Source organism: Bactrocera neohumeralis, chromosome 2 (assembly GCF_024586455.1).
Source record: "Bactrocera neohumeralis isolate Rockhampton chromosome 2, APGP_CSIRO_Bneo_wtdbg2-racon-allhic-juicebox.fasta_v2, whole genome shotgun sequence".
NCBI lineage: Eukaryota > Metazoa > Arthropoda > Insecta > Diptera > Tephritidae > Bactrocera > Bactrocera neohumeralis.
This window is the reverse complement of record NC_065919.1, coordinates 86,864,745-86,880,510: the sequence shown is the minus strand read 5'-3', so window position 1 is coordinate 86,880,510 and position 15,766 is coordinate 86,864,745. Positions and strand designations below refer to the sequence as shown.

The following is a 15,766-nucleotide window of genomic DNA, read 5'->3' as shown; positions in this document are numbered from 1 at the left end:
AACTAAAATCAGTCCCATACTTGCAAGTCATATCTCCTTGGTGTCCCACTTGACAAACGCTTCAGTGCCTACAACTAGAAGCGTTATTAAAAAATACATACACACATGTATATATACTCGGGTAGTGTGGTTATAGGTCTTATCAAACTTTGAGGTCAATCGCGTTATATCTCGATCTTTTTCTATTTATCACCGTGAGCTTGCAAATACACTTTGTTTGATAAACAGTAAAGAGGAAGAGAGAGAGCGCGCTAAATACCGTTTTAATAGCATGCACTCATGGTTGGATAAAGAAGAAGGGCGTTTAATGAGTTGTTGTCAAGCTTTGATGTCTGGAGTAAAAAGTGATTTTATTATAACTTTTTTTTGTGTGCAATGTGACAAAATGTGTTTGCAACTTTTTGTGTTGGCGCTTTTCTCAATTTTAACGTTCGGCAGAAGCAATTGTAATTTTGTAAAGCTGCTTTAGGAATGAAAGCGGAGCGTAATGTTTCAATTTAATATTTGACAATGCTTAGCCAGTAGTAGACAATTTGTAATGACTTGTTAAGGTATTGGTCGTAAATGAAACAATATGAAATATTGGGTTATAAATCAAATTTCATTTTTGTCATTTGAAATATTTAAAATTTTTTAGTTCGAAATGGTCACATCTCAATTTCACAGCGAAATTCGTTATATGTCTAAGTGTTATTGATTAAGAATTATCATTCAAAAGTCATGTGATATTCGGTGTCGATTAAGCACAAGACCAAAACTACAATCTAAATACCCATACAAAGGTGATTTGGTTACAATCAATGAATAATCATTACACTGTACCACACTCGGCAGGGTATGGCACCAAATCCGAAAAGAAAATTTTCTCTTTTTGGTAGTACTCCTTTAAAGTTGAATTATATGACTTCAGATTTCGAAATTGAGCTTTTTGGAAAGATCTATATTCATTACAGTACGTATGTTCCTAATAAGGAGCATGGACACCATTATCGCTTTCTTCTCATTTCAATGTTGTCTAACTTTTTCAAAGGGTTTCAAAGTCGAGCCAATATCTTTCAAATATAACTATATATATTATCGAAATTCTGACACTGTTGAATTGCATCTGAAAACTTTCTGAATATCGCCAACACCATTATGTCTCCAATAAAGTCGATGAAACACAATTAGACATATTTATATTTTATATTGACATCATTTATTAGGCATTGAATGTCGCTAACGCAAAGCTAATTTTATGCATGCCATGACAATAGAGAGGCACACACACACCAACTGCGCTAAGCATTCACCGGCCAATATCGTCTAGTTTTTGCCCGCCACATCAAGAGTCTGAACTTGACCCCCAAACACGATATCTTTATAGTACAACTTGCCACTCACATACATACATATGTATATAATTATGTTTATTTAAATCCGCGTATTTGCATACAAGTCGCTAATAAGCAGCTGTATGCATGTTTGTATATATACATATATACACGAATACCTGCGCTTGTGTGTGTATGCGAAGTAAAGTGCAAGGCCTCCAGTAGCAAAACTCGATAAACTTGAACTTTGTAAAATGTGCAGTCATATGAGCAGAAAATAACAGCAACAACAATTGTTAAAAAGCAAAGAAATTGCAAACACTTTGCATCACGAATGTCAGCACGGCAAAAGAGCAAAAACAACAAAAAAATACCTAATAAATAAATTAGTGGCTTGAAGTTGAGGTTTTTATTGAGTTTGCCACAAAGCATTTTCAAGAGCACTCGCTCGTATGTATGTTCGTATGCACATATAGATGTGTATGTATGTGTAAGTATTAATTCGAGCGATAATTCGCGTACAAAGTGCAAATGATTGGCGAATCAAAGCAAGTGATTAGGCGTATAAATATTTATAGATTCTCACTCGCTGGCATATAGACTTATTTAGGTATATACATATGTACATACTTATATATATATATGTAGACAAACCAATAGTGAGTGTGCAATATGCATTAGGAATGCCTTTATTGATAATATTTTCGAACTTTGTATGCAATGACTTTATATTATTTTTAAATGTTATAAAAATTATTAAAAAATCATGCTGAGGAAAGAATTCAAAAAAATTAAAAAAAATCACAGCAAAATTGGAAGCAGAAACAAATAAAAAATATATTTTTATTTCAACTCAATTTTTATAAAAAATGTTTGACTAAATTAATCGACAGTTGTTCAAATGAATAAAGCACGACGGGCGTGAAATGCCGTGTGCGAGCAGGTTTTTTATAGCCACAAACATGCACACACGTCTACACATATGTATGTATGTGTGTACAGCCATGCATAGCAATATCATTGTTGCATCATTTGTTTTGCTGGTGGCGAAATTGAAAACGCAGTAAAACAAGTTGTGTCGGATTAAACATTTTTTTTTCATAAATTACATATATTAGTATTAGTTTATTTATATTCATATTCGTTCGTAATGTGCAATACTCGTAATGAGTGAAGATGTACCAGTTAAACTGGCTGCCAGGCGGACATTCTAAAACGCAATAACTACTGAAATTAGCGAAACTCTAATGAAATAGAATCTGAGCAGAAATCAAAACCAACAACAACGTAAGAAATGCTGTGCAAAAGCAACAAACTGAACGACAGTATTGAGAAAATGACATCATTATTGAAGCGCTGCAAACGATGTTGAAAGAGTAGTCATCAGCAAGAAGCCCTGTAGGAAAAATTTACTTTTTTATAAAATGTGAGGAATATTTTTTTCGTTATTTTCTCTCTTGTAACTGGACTTTTTTGTGCTTTTAAACATATTTTTTTATTTGTATAATTAAAAAATTAAAACAAAATATACATACATATATGTATGTATGACAATAAAGAAAACATTTTTTTTTAATAAATCATCAAAAATACTAAACTATTTATGTGTTTTTAAAATATATTTTTTTTATGATATTTCACTTTTAACAATGTATTAAAATAAAAAATAGTAATGTTTTTAAAATATTTGCTATTTCATTATCTTTATTTTTAGCAATGTATGAAAAAAAAATAACTTTTTTTATTTGTTATCCGTTTCCATGAGTTTTTTTAAATTTATTTTTTATATGTAATACTTAAAATTTCTTTTAAAAAAATTTCCTTAAGTTCAGTATAAATACTCAGTGTGCTAAACTCGAATGTAAATTTCTTGCCGATAATTAATTATTTTTTTTTTGTAATCCTTTTACTAAATTTCTATTATTAATTATTAATTTAATTTTGTTTATTAATTTATTAACTTCATTAATTTTTTGCTGATAATTTATTTTTCATTTTATTTTTTTTTAATTACTAACATGAGGAAAAAATGTAAAAACTGCATTTCGCAATAACAAAATTTGCTAATTTAATGAATATGAAACATGTAACAAATAATTGTAAGAATTTATTATGTTCACAAATTTTTTCCATAAATTCACTCTAAATACTGAGTGTGATAAACTAGAATAAAAATGATTTGCCGATAACTATTTTTTTATTTCAATTTTTTTTATTAAATTTTTATTATTAATTTAATTTTTTTATTAATTTATTAATTAATTTTTTGCTGATAATTTATTTTTTTTTTATTTTAATTTTTTTTTTAATTATTAACATGAGGTAAGGCACATATGTATTAAAAATGTAAAAAAACTGCATTCGTTAATAAAAAAATTTGCTAATTTAATAAATATGAAGACGCAACCAATAATTTTAAAAATTTATTATATTCAGTACTTTTATGAGTAGATTTTCTCACATATATTGACTAGTTGGCATGTAGTTACAACAGCCTTCATCAATAATAACAACAATTTATTTATCTACAACGCATAACCCATAAGAAATACAAAAGAGCCTATAGTGACTACTTTTTCCTGCAGGGTAGCTTATAGTCCAAACATTTGCAGTAGCATCAACGGACTACTAATCGGCAATACACATAAAAATTAGCTCATTAAGCACATATAAATACTCATATAAATAAAAATATATGCAAGGGACTTAAAAATAGCCACGAAGCACTGATAATCCAGGGTAAAACAGCTAATCGCTTCGCAATGGCGTCTTTGGAGGCAGACAATAAATGCGATTATTGTAACAAAATTTATTTAAATGAGCAAGAGCAAAAAGTTAGCATGTCGACGCGGTGCTTAGTGCACCAGTCAGGCGGTCAGTCAGTCAGTCAGCCGATCGGTCAGTCCGTCAAGCAGTCAGTGGGTCACTCAATCACGCGTTTGCTAAGTTGTCAATAAATGCATGTCAGGTGTAATGTGTGCTTGTATGAGTGTACATTTTTTTATAGTCGTTTGTGCTACAACTTCATTACTAAAGCTTATTTAAAATGAAATAATCCTCATGCAACGAAACCGTGAAAAAATACAAAAAGAAACAAAGCAAGTTGAAGTCTCGTTTGCCTTGTTAGAGTCTCGATTTAATTACTCATTATTGTTTTATTATCGATAATTAAAAAATTTCAACCGGCATTGAGCACGTAGTTACTTATTTTAATTGTATTCATTCATGTTGTTAGAAAATAAATAAAAGTCATGAAAATTATATAGAAGAGGTGATATATAAATATACAAAATTATATATATAATATATACATATTATATATGAATCAGATTGATATATGTATATATATTATATAAATATATATGTGGCTGAGATTAATAGTTTCCAAACTCTGATCCTAAGACCGGTGCGAAATCGCGTAGCACATTTTTCAATTAACAGAAAGATAACCTAAACTTATACAGAGATTACCCAACCGTGATATCGAAAATTGAATCGGGCTGCGAAATTTTGTTTTTGCAGTCAAGTTTGACCCGTATCCTTAGATCCACCGGTCTGAAGAAAACACTGTTTTGAAAAAAATTAACCAAAGCCATCTAATAACATTACCAACAACTTAACTGTCAAAACATATGCCATGATGAGAATGGATATTTCCAACTCATTTGGAGAATTTTGAGCGAAGCTGGTTTCAGTTTTCACTTTTATACTAGTTTTCAACCTTTTTATCCATTTGCACTATCTTTACAGAAACAAGCATAAAGTAGCAAATAGGATTTTCAAATTTTTTCCCTGCAGCTTTTAGTTACTCAAATCCAAATCTAAATTTACATTCTCCTATTCTGTAAGCACAATCACACACTATAGAAATCTCACTTTCAGCACTTCAACCATTCATCTTCACCCAAAAATAGCTGAAAAGCCTTAACCACAGCGAAGAGTGTCCACTTCATTCACTTTTCTATGGCACCAGAGCAACGTAAGCTTTCGTGGCACAGCTATAAGGTGAAAAAAAACAAAGCCGAAACAAAAGTAGAATAGAATGGAATATGTTAAGTGCCTGCGAAGGTATGCAAGCACTTTTCGTGACAACAATGGCAGCATGAAAAAAATTAGATGGCAACACGTGATATGGAGGGTGACAGGTGTTTGGGTCACACAACAACTGGAAAATGTAGTTCTATATTAGTGTGTCTCCAGGGTGTACATATGATAGCAATAAGCATCACATGACATATTTGAAAATTTTATGCCACAAATGTATAAATATGTGGCAGCACCAACAGCGCTAAGTCATGTCACGAATGTAAATGCGTGGAATTTTAAATAACTTAACATGCAACTGACTGACCCAGAAAATAATATAAATTTTAAATGAACTTTTGAGCTTTGAATTATACCATATCAAGCAAAGTTATTCAATAACTAATTAGTGCGCTGTTAAGCGTTTTTATGCCAAGTTGAAGTACCTTCAATTATCATAAATTAGTCACCAAGTTTTTAACACTTGCCTTCTATGTCATTAGAAAATATTTTTTCGTTGCTACAAATTATATTTTTATTTGCTTACAATAAGATTTTCTTGCAACAAAACAACAACCGACCGATTTTCATAGCAGCCTCCCCTTTTTGCTGTGCTTCACAATAACTCGCCCTTTCCACATTGCACTGACACTTAATTATTCTGTTGCCTCCATTTTCAATTGCTTATGTGATGCCTTCAAATATTTATTGTTTTTAATTGCTCACTACTAGTTGTTAAATACATGGCAACATGTGAAGAGCATTGTTGACGAGCGTGTTCTCGTTGACTTTGAAGAACACCGAACGTCAGTCAGTTAGTAAAAAATGTACTTTATTGCATGCATATATTCTTACATATATTTTTAAGTATGTATACCACACATGTATTATAATATTGACACTTCATACTCTAGAAACAACAGCGAGCGAGATAAAACTAACTAGTACATTAACTGGTACATTTCGGTGTAGTGCTAGCCGCTGTCAGTGCTTGGCAGCTCTGGTGATATCAAGCTTGTTTTTAGTGTTCACGAAATTATCTTTTCTCATTTGATTTATGTGAAGTCGATACTAGACACTTTGGACTTCACATTTTTTAAGCTCATACCAAAATTGTTAAAGGCGCATTGTCAAAGAACTGTCAAAAAAAAAACTATGCCAATAATAATATATAACAACGAAGCCTAGAAAACCCTGCTTCCAATTTAACAGCGCCTCATGGATTGAAGTTTTTAAAATTGGAAAGCAAACCGCGACGCTCCAATTTTAGCACAAATAATTAAATTATTTTACCTTCGCAGAAGTACGGCAACTCTACCTAAATGCGCACTGCGTTACCCCCATTCCGCAAACAACATAAATTAAAAATATACACATTGCATAAAGTTCCGCATAATTAGCATTAAATTTGGCAACCTAAGTATGTCAGCACTGGTCGCCTAAATGCAAGTAGTAAAAGACTGCAGAAATTCATTCTTAACCCCTATTGCGTACGACATTCGGACAAGCGCAGCGTTGTATTTGTTTCCAACCAGAGAAATGTGGAGAAGCTTTTATTGCTGCTTTAACGCACAGAGAAAAAGTTAGAGAAAACATTTAGAGCAGCAGGACAGTATTTTTAAAGACAGCATGTGAGGCAATCAGAGCTAATTGGGCAGTGATATGGAATGAACACTTTAAACCAGCACTATTCTGTAGTACTTGATTAAGAGTAAGCCATCAAATCACTTACTGACTTATATACTAAACACAATCAAAACAAGGCAATTTACATATGTTCCACGAGTATCTTCGTGTCGCACAAATCTTATTTACAAAGCATTAGAAGTTTAGACAAAGCAAGCTTTTTATATTTTATATATCTCTAAGTATACACACATACATATATTACAGGTTAATAAAATTTAATTCCTATTTAGAAGAGTACCCTATGTCGTATGCTCAACTGTAAATACGACGAGTTATAAACCCGATTGCATTTTAATATTTGGAGGCATTTATTTCCACAATGCCGTTATAGCCATAAATCATGTAAATAATTTACGTAATTTATGCTTGATGAAGCGTTAAATTATGTAATTAATTATATATATTTCTTACATTATATTAAAATGAGTTATTTCATTCGAGTTATACACACACAATGATATTAAGGTAATGTCAGAAAATTAAGCTCACTTTTTGAATGGAAGCAAGTTTTAGGCGTGAGAACATCAATTACTTATAACTCACAACATTTTATAAAAGACAAGAACCTCACATCATATATGGTAACGAATGATTCCTGAGCGATATAATAAAAACCTCGAAAACGTGCCAACGCAAGCATTGAAATTTCAAATTTTAAATAAATTTGTGCCCAAATACACCGTTAATTTTCGTAATACTCCTAGCGCTGAGTTAAAACGCTAGAGAACACAAGGCCTCTAACGAGAGAGTCGATCTTTCGTCGCACTTCGTATTGTTTATATGCAATGCTATGAATGTTTGTAAGAGAGCGCGCTTTTATGAGTGCATTACAATGAGGCGTGTGAAGGCATCACATACTTATGTACATACATACAAATATGGCGGCAGTATGTATGTTGAAACGTTAAAAACATTATCTACATAAAGCTGATCTGCGCCCAACTCCTCGAAACAGTTTAATTGCGTTGAGATGGAGCGCATATTTTTGTTGACAAAACATATTGAAATGTTGAGAGTAAAGGATAGATAATAAAAGCGAGAAAGTAGGTGAGTTTAGATGTGAAAACAAGGAGCAGACATGAGAGCAAGAGTTCTGAGAAACAAATGTTGAAGTAAACCTGATGTGACAAACAGCGAAAGAGAGGGAGAGAGAGAGAGAGAGAAAGGTATAATCGTTTATGGGATTTCCTAACTTTAACGTTCTGATTTCTTACTTTTTTCTAGTTTAACTTGATTTGCTTTATTTTTGGTGATTTTGTAAATGATAGAGGCAATTTTATAAGAGACTTACCGGAACTGAAATGTGAGCGTTTGGTTTGTTCATTTTCCGGATCGGAATCTAGTGGCCTTTTTCTAGAATCGCCGATTTCGGGGCTTGGGCATGTTTCCATAGCTGCGTCTTCGGCCATTTTAACCTGAATTTTTACTACTCGCACTACTAACTGCTCTTGAATGATTTGGTATGTGAGTGTGGTGGTTTTGGTTTGGTTTCGTTACTGCTTATTTTAACTGTTAGCTTTTGTCTTAATGCTTTTTGCTTTGACGTGCGCCTACTTTTGCTTGATAATTGTTCAGCACGTGCAAACTTTTTGCTTTTGTTATTAACTTTTCTTGGATTTGGTTGATTGCTAATGATTGAACTGAGGTGTTTGTTGTGATTGCTGTTTTCTTTCTTTGTTTACTTTTTGTCTTTTCCAACTTTTCTATTCACTGCTCGAATATACGATTTCGGAACTGCGTACGATCTTGCTATGGAACGATCTGCTCTGACTGACTTTGACTTTACTTCTACACGCTCCTTACACGCTCGATCTCTGCTTTGACTGCTTGACTGTTTTGTTATTTTTATTAGTGAACAGCTCGCTCTCTCACGCTCCTAAAGATGTGTGTTCAAAACTCGCTTTTGCTTCGTAAGCACATATGAGCTGCTTGTGAGTGAGGGTTTTTTGTTTTCAAATTTTCTAATTAATCGCCCCCTTGGCCTGCCCAATGTGGTGTCGCAATGATGATTGTTTGCTACTTGAAGCAATTTTGTGGATGCAGAGAAATGCAAATGCGAGACGATTTGACGAGTGATTTTTGCTTTGTTTTGTTTTCGATTACAAATCGATGCGAGACGATGTAATGCAGTCGATGCGTTTAGTTATCGCACAGATCGATCAGATCGGCTTCGGATACTCTTGTTTTCAAGCGTTACAGCTTAAATACCGAGCTTTTCGCTTTTTCTATTTTCTTGATTTGTTTTGCGCTGTTTCGCACTTTGGCTTACTGTCAATTGTTTGGACTGTAACGCATTTGCTTCGTATCTCGCACCGTTATTCCGATCTGAGTGCGTTTTTATGCTTTTGTTTACGGACAGCGCTATGGTTTTTGGATGCACTGTTTACGATTGACTTGGACTTGGGTAACTGGTAATTTTGCCTGGTCTGATGACTTTATTGTGATGGCTGATTTGTTTGGTGGCTGTGACGTTCACTGAGTTCTTTTTAACTACTTTTGATCTTGTGATCTTGTGATGAGTTCGTCGGCTCAAAGCAAATGCAACACGCAAACGTTTATGGGATGCTTTTATTTGGTCCTTTATTTTGGATGGTAGTGGTAGTTGGTGGTAGTAGTAGTTATAGTAGTATATAGTAGTAGTAGTAGTAGTAGTAGTAGTGGTAGTGGTGGTGGTGGTTGTGGTAGTGGTGGTTTTGTGGTGGAATTGAATGTGCGAATCGATTATTTGATTTTTGTTTGTATGAAAAAAGAAAAAAAGAAAAAAATATTTATGAATAAATGCAGCATAATAATAATAACAATAATAAGAATAACAATTAAATACAAGACAACATTTAATAGTAATAAATCGCTGGCGATTTATCAATATTTTTCCGTACGATTATTCATATAAGTAAGTATGTAATTTATGTAATATAATACGATTAATGGTAAACACATTCGATAATCGAATAAATTTGTACAATGAGCTGAAAAGAGGCAGCAAGTAAACAAAAAAACAAGCCGAACACTAAACAGCAAGTCGATTGATTTATCGATTAGATGACTGGATGGACAAAGCTGACTTAAAAAATTTACATTCTTATGCACAGACAAATAGTAAGAGAGATAGATACATGTACAGAGAGAGGGAAAAAGAGTAGCGAAGTAGATTTTGTCATGAATAACTGCAAATATGTTAGACTTCCGATCGAGCGAAAGACATTAGAATACACCATTTGTATTTGTCAAAAGCTTTTTGGGTTCATGTCGCTAAAATATTCAAAATTTTATTCAATTGAAAATCCGGGGCTCAAAAAAGCACTTATTGCTTCATTTCTGTCTTAATACTCTTAGAATTTTTCGAAAATGAAAATATAAAAATTGTTTTCTCTATTTTTAAGTATTTTTTCTTTTCAAAAGTTTTTGAATTCAAAGTGATTTACTAAATATTTATAAATCTTCTATTATTTACCTGTATTTACAACTCAAAAATAAATTTAAAAAAATATTCTCTCCAACATTTCTGACCAACGATTTAAAACAACCTCGAAAATAAATATTTTTTTTTTTTAATTCTGAACAATTATTGTTTTACTTAAGAATATTATCTAACTTTTACCACAAACCATGCCTCCAGTTAATTTTTAAGCAATTCGCTAATTGCCTGAGTTAAAAAACTGTCTGAAACACTCATAATATATTTAAGCCACAACTTTCCGATTTATTCTAAATGTTTTGGAATGAGAGTTATTTTGAGTTATACGTATGTATGTATGTATTTACAACAACAAGCAAACACAAAAAGCTGAAAACCCAATTTTAAATTTTGAAAATGTTTCATGCCAATGAATGGATCACCAGTCCAGTTATGAGCGTGTATTGTTAATGCAGTTTCGAACCATTTGTTTTTGAGCGTTTTCGAAAGCCGTTTAGAACTTTCCGTAAAACACGAGTGCGTAAAATTAAAATACTTCAGGGCCTTAACATAGTAAGTTTATATGAAAAATAATTACCGATCCAAAAACTAAAGCTCGATAAAAAATATCAGTTATCGATATAAGTTTATATGAAAAATAATTACCGATCCAAAAACTAAAACTCGATAAAAAATATCAGTTATCGATATAACTGATATATATATATCGATAACTCGATAAAAAAATCAATTTAGTTTTAAAAATATTCGGAAAAGCGAATATAAAAAAAAATTAATTCTAGTTTCGAACCATTTGTTTTTGAGCGTTTTCGAAAGCTGTTTAGAACTTTCCGTAAAACACTAGTGCGTAAAATTAAAAGACTTCAGAGGCTTAGATGAAAAATAATTACCGATCTAAAAGTTATCGATAAATAATACTCGTTAAAAATATCGATAACTATAACTCGATAAAAACAATTTATTTTTTAAGATATGTAAAAAATTAGTTATTGTTATTATATATCTAAGTGGTTCCAGCAATTAAAAAAAACTTCTTTCAAACTTAACCTTTAAAAGCTTTTTTCAATTTTTTAGAGGATGACTTAACCTTGCAGCTTCTTAACCCCTCTTCCCCAACTCGTCGCTCAACCACAAAGTAACTAAAATTCAATGTTTCCGGCTCAGCAAAAAAAGAATCGTGCGCCGAAAATAACAACAACTAACTACGAGGGCACATTACAAGTGTCGGAGCAAATGCCAGTGGGCGTTTTCTAAACTTTTGGCGTACGCGAGTATTTTTTAACAAATTTCGAGTGAGCTAACGCTGTAGAATTACACGAGCGGTGATTTAATTGCTATTATTTCTTTTTTTTCCAAATCATGTGTGGTTATTTTTTCAGCTTAAATGCTCGTATGCAAATTACTCACACACCTAGTCATAAGAACTGGTTTTTCTCCGAAATAAATACCCAGCTGTCAATTGATTTTGAGTTATCTACTTGTAATAGTAAACAAAATTACAACAATTCAGTAACAAATCCCCTTCGGCAGCGCGTATTCAAAATTGGAGGGCGATGAGACAAGCATTTTTAAATCAACATTTGTATTAAGAAAAATAAATTTATTCGGTTGAATTCTTATTCGAAGGTTTAAACCGGTCTCTTATATATTTATACTTCATTTTTTATTGTAATTAATTTCATAACTTTTTTTTTATTTGTTGCTGCTGTGCGCTCGCTCGTTGCTTGCTTGATTTGTTAAAATATTTCTCGCATTCTGCTCGCTTGCCGCTGCGCTATAGCTTTGAAATGGCCTTGACCATTGCAAACGACAATGCATAACAACAATAGCAAAAGCTGCGTTGAACTTGTAGAGAAAAATTGGGCTTGCACGAAAAAGAAATGTGAAGATTGCGACTTCGACAAAGAAAACGAAAACAAATTACGCTTGAGCCAGAAGAAAAACTGCTTTCAAACTGCGACAAAAGCACTGCGGTCATCTTAAAATTTAAGAAATGAAGAAAAGTGCTCTCTACAAAGTGGAATCGAGCACATGAAAATGCCATTACAACAATAAAGCTTTTAACTTATTGACTGCTTTTCAAGCGATTTTACAATCGAAATGCTCTGGATGTCAAATATAGAGTTACGCTCTGCTAGTCATCAGAGAATCACAATAAATTATTTTGCATCCAATTCCAAAGATGTCAGTGAATGTACTGAACATTTTCGTAAAATGTTACAGTGTTATATCATGTATTTCGTTAACGTGTTAATAATTGTGTTATCGATTTCGATACAATTTTCGATAACTTTGTAAGAGCGATAAAAGAATGAAAAGATATGCAAACGGAAAATTTTAGTGAAGTATATAACTGGCTTATATCATGTATTTCGTTAACGTGTCAATAATTGTGTTATCGATTTCGATAAAATTCTCCATAACTTTATGATAACCATTAAAAGCGAAAAAAGAAATGCAAACGGAATATAAATACGGAAAGCTTAATCTATTTTTTCATTAGACTTTATATCGGCTATTTTTTTTAATTTTGGTTAATTTTTTTTTTTAATCATCAATGGATAAAGTTATAGTTATTTTAGATTTGCAACTTGTATTTCAATATTTTGATAGGTTATGCTTTTAAAAATTAGATACTAAATTTTTTTATAGACAGCTCAGTTAGTTTTAAAGTTACAGCTTTCTAAATTGAAGCCAGAGAACTCAATCAGCACAAAACTGTATATGTCAAATTGTCTTTAGTGATAAATCGAAGACTTATTCGATCAACTTCAAATTTTTTCTGGATATTCCGTATATAATTATCCCTACAATGATATAGTGATTTCGGCAGGCCAAAAACCATCAAAATTTTGGCGAAAATTTAAGCCATTTTGTAAAGTTTTAATTTTTTTTATAGTTGCTCATTGTACGGCCAACATCTTCTAGTAAAATTTTAGCATGTTTTTTTTAATTTTTTTCACGTAGAAGACCGGAATCGAGGGCCTTTGTTAAGCGCTCTCAGAGTTTCAATTTTTTTCCTCAAAAGCTTTAATACGTATTCTTTAAATATAGCCCCAAAATTTAAGCATTACTTGAAAAGCATAGTTTCAGCTTTAAAGTAGTGTTAAAATTTTATTGAAACAAATGGGGTAATATATCGATATCGATTATTGCTGATCGCCTCAAATCACCGACACGAATTCAATATAATTTTATTTGACTTTAGCATTTTTAAAATAATAAATAATTTTTTTTACATTATTTTTTTGTACTGGAATAGTTACATTTGCGTTCCCTAAAATGTATGTATGTAAATGTATATGTAAAGCTAATCATCTCTAGCACAATTACAAAAACTATTTATTACCGCATTTACAGCAGGGACCGGAACCGCAGCCGCTGGTTAGTAATAAATTTTCTTGAACGCCCCTCACTAATGATGCTACTAAATTTTGTGCACCGTAATCTTCGCTTTCAAAGTCGCAATTCAACATGCGATCATTAAAGCGGACTGATCATTAATTTATACATAAAAATGACAACCAGTTTCAAGTATTCAAACTGCTTTTATGAATTGAAAACGAAAAACAACAACAAAGAAAAGCAACGCCGACTTGCGCACTTGCTCAAAAATCACTAAACAACCGATTAGCATTTCAAGCTTTTCAAAAACAGCGCGAAGATTTGAAATAAAAGCAATACGTGAATTGTTCAATACTGCAAAAGCAGAACCTGTGAGGTTATAGCGGTAAAACTTGAATGCACTGCCAAGCTAATGCCATAACAAACGAAGATGAGCTCAGAGGTGTTTAACTAAACGCCATCAAAGTATGCTTAGGAACCGTGTAAGCTTAGTAATTGGCTTCGGAAAGACGATAACAAGTAAATATTCAAATTTAAACCAGTTGAGCGTTGAAAAAATCTTTTCAATTAATAAGCGCTAACTTACATACTCGCATACATATAAATGTTATATAAGAACACTTGTAAGCACATATGTAACCGCAAATAATAAAATAAAAAAGGCACACCACTTGACACTCATCGCTTTGGCAAGTTGACAAAAAGCGCCAGCAGTAACCAAAGTAAAATTGATAAAAATAAAAAAGCCAACAATATACCTTTTAGCAAATGCACATTGAACAAACACAGTGAAATGGTTGCTGTGGCATGCTGTTGACAACACATTGCACCAGAATGCAGCGGTGCAAGCAGCTAGGCCAGCCAAGAAATTCCATGAGCACCACAGCCGCCAAGCTTCCGCAACGACGAATAATAAGCGCACTTATGCACACACGCACACACGCCGAAACACATACATATGCTTATAGGTAAGTATGTGTGTGCTTACGCTCGTGGCACATTTTTCATACTCTTATTACAACAACAACAGTTCGAAAGTTGCAACGCTGGGTGTTGGCGCCCAATGCTGCGGCTGCCACAACAAGTTGTGTCCTTGAAGCCACAACTCAGCCAAATAAATATTTTTCGTTGCTCTGCGGCTGTCACAGCCAAAAAATGATTGCAAATATTTTCCCATTTTCAAAATATGCGATGCAGAAAATTTCTACAAGTCACAATTCAAACTGAACAAAAAGTTCGCGCTTATTAAACGAATACACCTACATACACACACACACATGCATATAGTATAATGAGTGAGTGTGTACGTGTGTGTGTCTGCTGTCGGCAGATGGCGAAATTGATTAGCACAGAAGCGCCAACTTATCCACCTGACGACGGCATTGCCCAAATTATCGCTTTTGCTTTCGTTTTTTCAATGCCCGCGCATTGTGTTCGTCTGCTTTGCGTTATGATTTGGCTAATTTTCAGCGGCTGTCACAGCGCTATAAGCTTTGTTACAAATGAATTTGTAAATTATTAAGATTTTTCGACACATTACAGTCGCACATTACATAATAATTAGAGAGTATTTGAGTGTGTTTGCTTGGGATAAATATAACTTTCAATTTCAGCGCTCTCATTTTCGAAGTCAAAATGGCAAAAAATTAGCATAATCGCAAGCAAATGGCACTAACAAAGGGCCTAGCAACTGAAATGCGAAATCTGCATATATGATTTTTATTGTGTTGAACCACAAACCGCCAGTTAAAGCTATTTTATTGCTTCTTTTTATAACGAAAAGCGACAGCGGCATCCTCTTTAACCCTATAATTTTTGACAGTGACATTTCCGAATTGCAAGAAAAAGCATCCAACTTTCAAAGATGTAAAAATATTATGAATCAACTTGCTGCCTATAAACACTTAGTTGAATGAAATTTAAGAATATTTGACAACTTTGAGTTATATGTAAATGCATGAAGAAAGCTCGTTGGCCT

The 15,766-nt window shown here is 32.7% G+C and overlaps 1 protein-coding gene across 17 annotated transcripts in view; it reads right to left on the bottom strand.

The window, feature by feature from the left end:
• LOC126764684 (RNA-binding protein Pasilla) overlaps positions 1 to 15,766 on the bottom strand; it is a 117,106-nt gene that overhangs the window by 62,914 nt on the left and 38,426 nt on the right. For 5 of the 17 annotated variants that reach the window (XM_050482389.1, XM_050482388.1, XM_050482392.1 and 2 more), the window contains exon 2: positions 8,317 to 9,603. The exons of 10 other annotated variants lie outside the window; for them this stretch is intronic. In XM_050482389.1, coding sequence (XP_050338346.1) covers positions 8,317 to 8,434 — 118 coding nt within the window. In that variant the 5' untranslated portion in view covers positions 8,435 to 9,603. Of the gene's footprint in view, positions 1 to 8,316; positions 9,604 to 15,766 lie in introns of those variants that run through there. 2 more of the 17 variants (XM_050482382.1, XM_050482375.1) reach the window with 2 other exon arrangements.